Raw genomic sequence first — 2,306 nt, 5'->3', positions numbered from 1 at the left:
CTCTCGAGAGGATAGCAATGCGTTATCACGTCCTCTGGAGGACGGGAGGACGTCCTCCAGGCCCTTACTTATGCACTTATTGGCATGCCTATAAGTCCTTTACTATCTGATATTGGTTTTGTAGCCGGTGACACCAGGCCCTCGACCTCGCAAAGGCGCCGTCACAGTTGAACACGGCTCTACTAATCCCGGCACTTCAGCGGTTGGAAGAGAAGGCACGGGCGTCCGGGCACGAAGTCCTCCCCAAGTATGCTGCCACACTACGTCACGCTACACTGCATGCGGGTAATCTGATGTTAGGTGAGATGGTCCTCCGAGCCTTAGGATCAGACATCGATGAGAAGATCGCGCAACAGGGAGACACCGCTAGTAAGCAGCTTGTTCCCACAGTTCCCTGTGCGGCCCCAGTTCTCTGTGCAGCCCCAGTTCTCTGTGCAGCCCCAGTTCTCTGTGCAGCCCCAGTTCTCTGTGCAGCCCCAGTTCTCTGTGCAGCCCCAGTTCTCTGTGCAGCCCCAGTTCCCTGTACAACCCCAGTTCTCTGTGCAGCCCCAGTTCTCTGTGCAGCCCCAGTTCTCTGTGCAGTCCCAGTTCTCTGTGCAGCCCCAGTTCCCTGTACAACCCCAGTTCTCTGTGCAGCCCCCTCAGTTCATCCCGGCACAGCAGCCACAGGTTCCACCCCCGCCACCGTGGTACCCTGTTTAAGCTAAGGTCCCAATTGGGAAAAGGGGCCCTGGCGGGTAGCTCCCGGGCTGTTTTTTACCACTTCCGGGCGGGACCCCGACGTGGCCCCGCGGGGCACCCTGCGGCTACCGGGCTATTTTTTGGCCCGTCGGGGCCCCGATAAGAATTTAATTCTGAGTTAAATTCTACCCGGGCCCCGCTGACAAAAAGACGCCGTGACCTCATCGTGAGAACACCGAGAGGTACCCCTCCGGTTGCCGGCATTCCACCGGGACACATTTCTTACGTCACAGACCAGATGAACGGAATAAAGGTGTGTACTTCGTAAACCCGGGTAAAATAGTGTGACCTCACAGATCAAATGATCACAACAAATACGTGAATTCTGCATTACGTATAGGTCAATGCAAGACATCGTCAGAGAATCTGCTGGGTACCTGCCGGGTGCCTGCCGGATACCGACCAAAGAGGGTGACAAAATTTCTAACAAAATGCTACTGAAGGAAACTTTTAATTGTGACCACGACAGCCGATGCCCGCTCGACTCCTGAACCCGGCCGGGGCCAGCCGGGGCTACATCCCCGACGGGCACCGGCGTAATTGGGACCTTAGCTTTAGCAACCGCCAGTGTTCTACGGTACATGTTTCCACTGCAAGGCGTGGGGCCACTCACGGAATTACTGCCCAGTGTTTAGAGGAAAAATGCGCAGTGGGTTCAGGGGACGAGGCCGTAAACAAAGATTGTAAATTAAATGGAAATACATGTTACATCTGACTAACTGTTGTGTCTCTAATAGACGTGTAGTCATGGAGTCCACTGATGATCTGGACCGGTAATGGACAATGTGGAATAAATAAAAATGATATTGAACATCCATAGTTTGTGTGTCTCTTACCTGTGTGATAGTGTTGTGGTACACTACCATGCATTCGGTGTATATGGTAAACTAGGCTACAAGTTAACATTGAATTCATCCTGCTATTTAGCTATATAAAGAGATATGGTATAATACAAATAGTTATGAAAACTGGGCCTAACGCCTGGTATGAGCAAAAATATAACAATTTTGCCCATAATTATTGGCAGTAGATAAAACAAGCAGCAATAAGTTTTCTAGTTCTCCAACTATTAAAGTAAAGGTGGCCAAAGCAATATCACCCCTACTGTTTAAAATAGTCTATCTCTGAACAATGACGTTGATAAACGTTTGAATTTGTTATCATCCTGGGAAGGATGGTACGTGAGCCCTCCTCCCCCATTTACTCTTTTGAAGGGCCTTTGAATAACATGGGGAAGGAATAACAGGCCTCGATATAGTTCAAAGAGTATTAATATAGTCTTATCTTTCTGAAGAAATGAAACAAGGTTATGGGCACGAACAGGTCGAATCTCTATGAACTTGCCTAATTATATAATCTATTGATACTTGTTGAGGTAAAATACTCTACAACGCACACCACTCTTAAACTCAGCACTATTTCGGGATGCATGCCGGTACTCTGGGCTACCCTGGTCATTCTGAGCCAGTGGACCCCGGGGTACTGGTGGCGTCTCCCTCTGACTTCTGCACTCCTGACTCGCGCTTTGTTCATCTTTTAGCTGGCTTCTTGCGCTGAGAACCAAG

The 2,306-nt window shown here is 49.7% G+C and overlaps 1 protein-coding gene across 1 annotated transcript; it reads left to right on the top strand.

The window, feature by feature from the left end:
• Positions 1 to 336: 336 nt before the first annotated feature.
• Positions 337 to 702, top strand: LOC109483283 (B3-hordein-like). The gene has a single exon (XM_019786277.1). The coding sequence runs from the start codon at positions 337 to 339 to the stop codon at positions 700 to 702; it is 366 nt and encodes a 121-aa protein (XP_019641836.1).
• The last annotated feature ends 1,604 nt before the right edge of the window (positions 703 to 2,306 follow it).

The sequence above is a fragment of the Branchiostoma belcheri genome, unplaced genomic scaffold (assembly GCF_001625305.1).
Source record: "Branchiostoma belcheri isolate BF01 breed outbred unplaced genomic scaffold, Haploidv18h27 scaffold639, whole genome shotgun sequence".
Taxonomy (NCBI): domain Eukaryota; kingdom Metazoa; phylum Chordata; class Leptocardii; order Amphioxiformes; family Branchiostomatidae; genus Branchiostoma; species Branchiostoma belcheri.
Note: the sequence above shows the minus strand (reverse complement) of the source record. Positions and strands in the feature narration are given on the sequence as shown.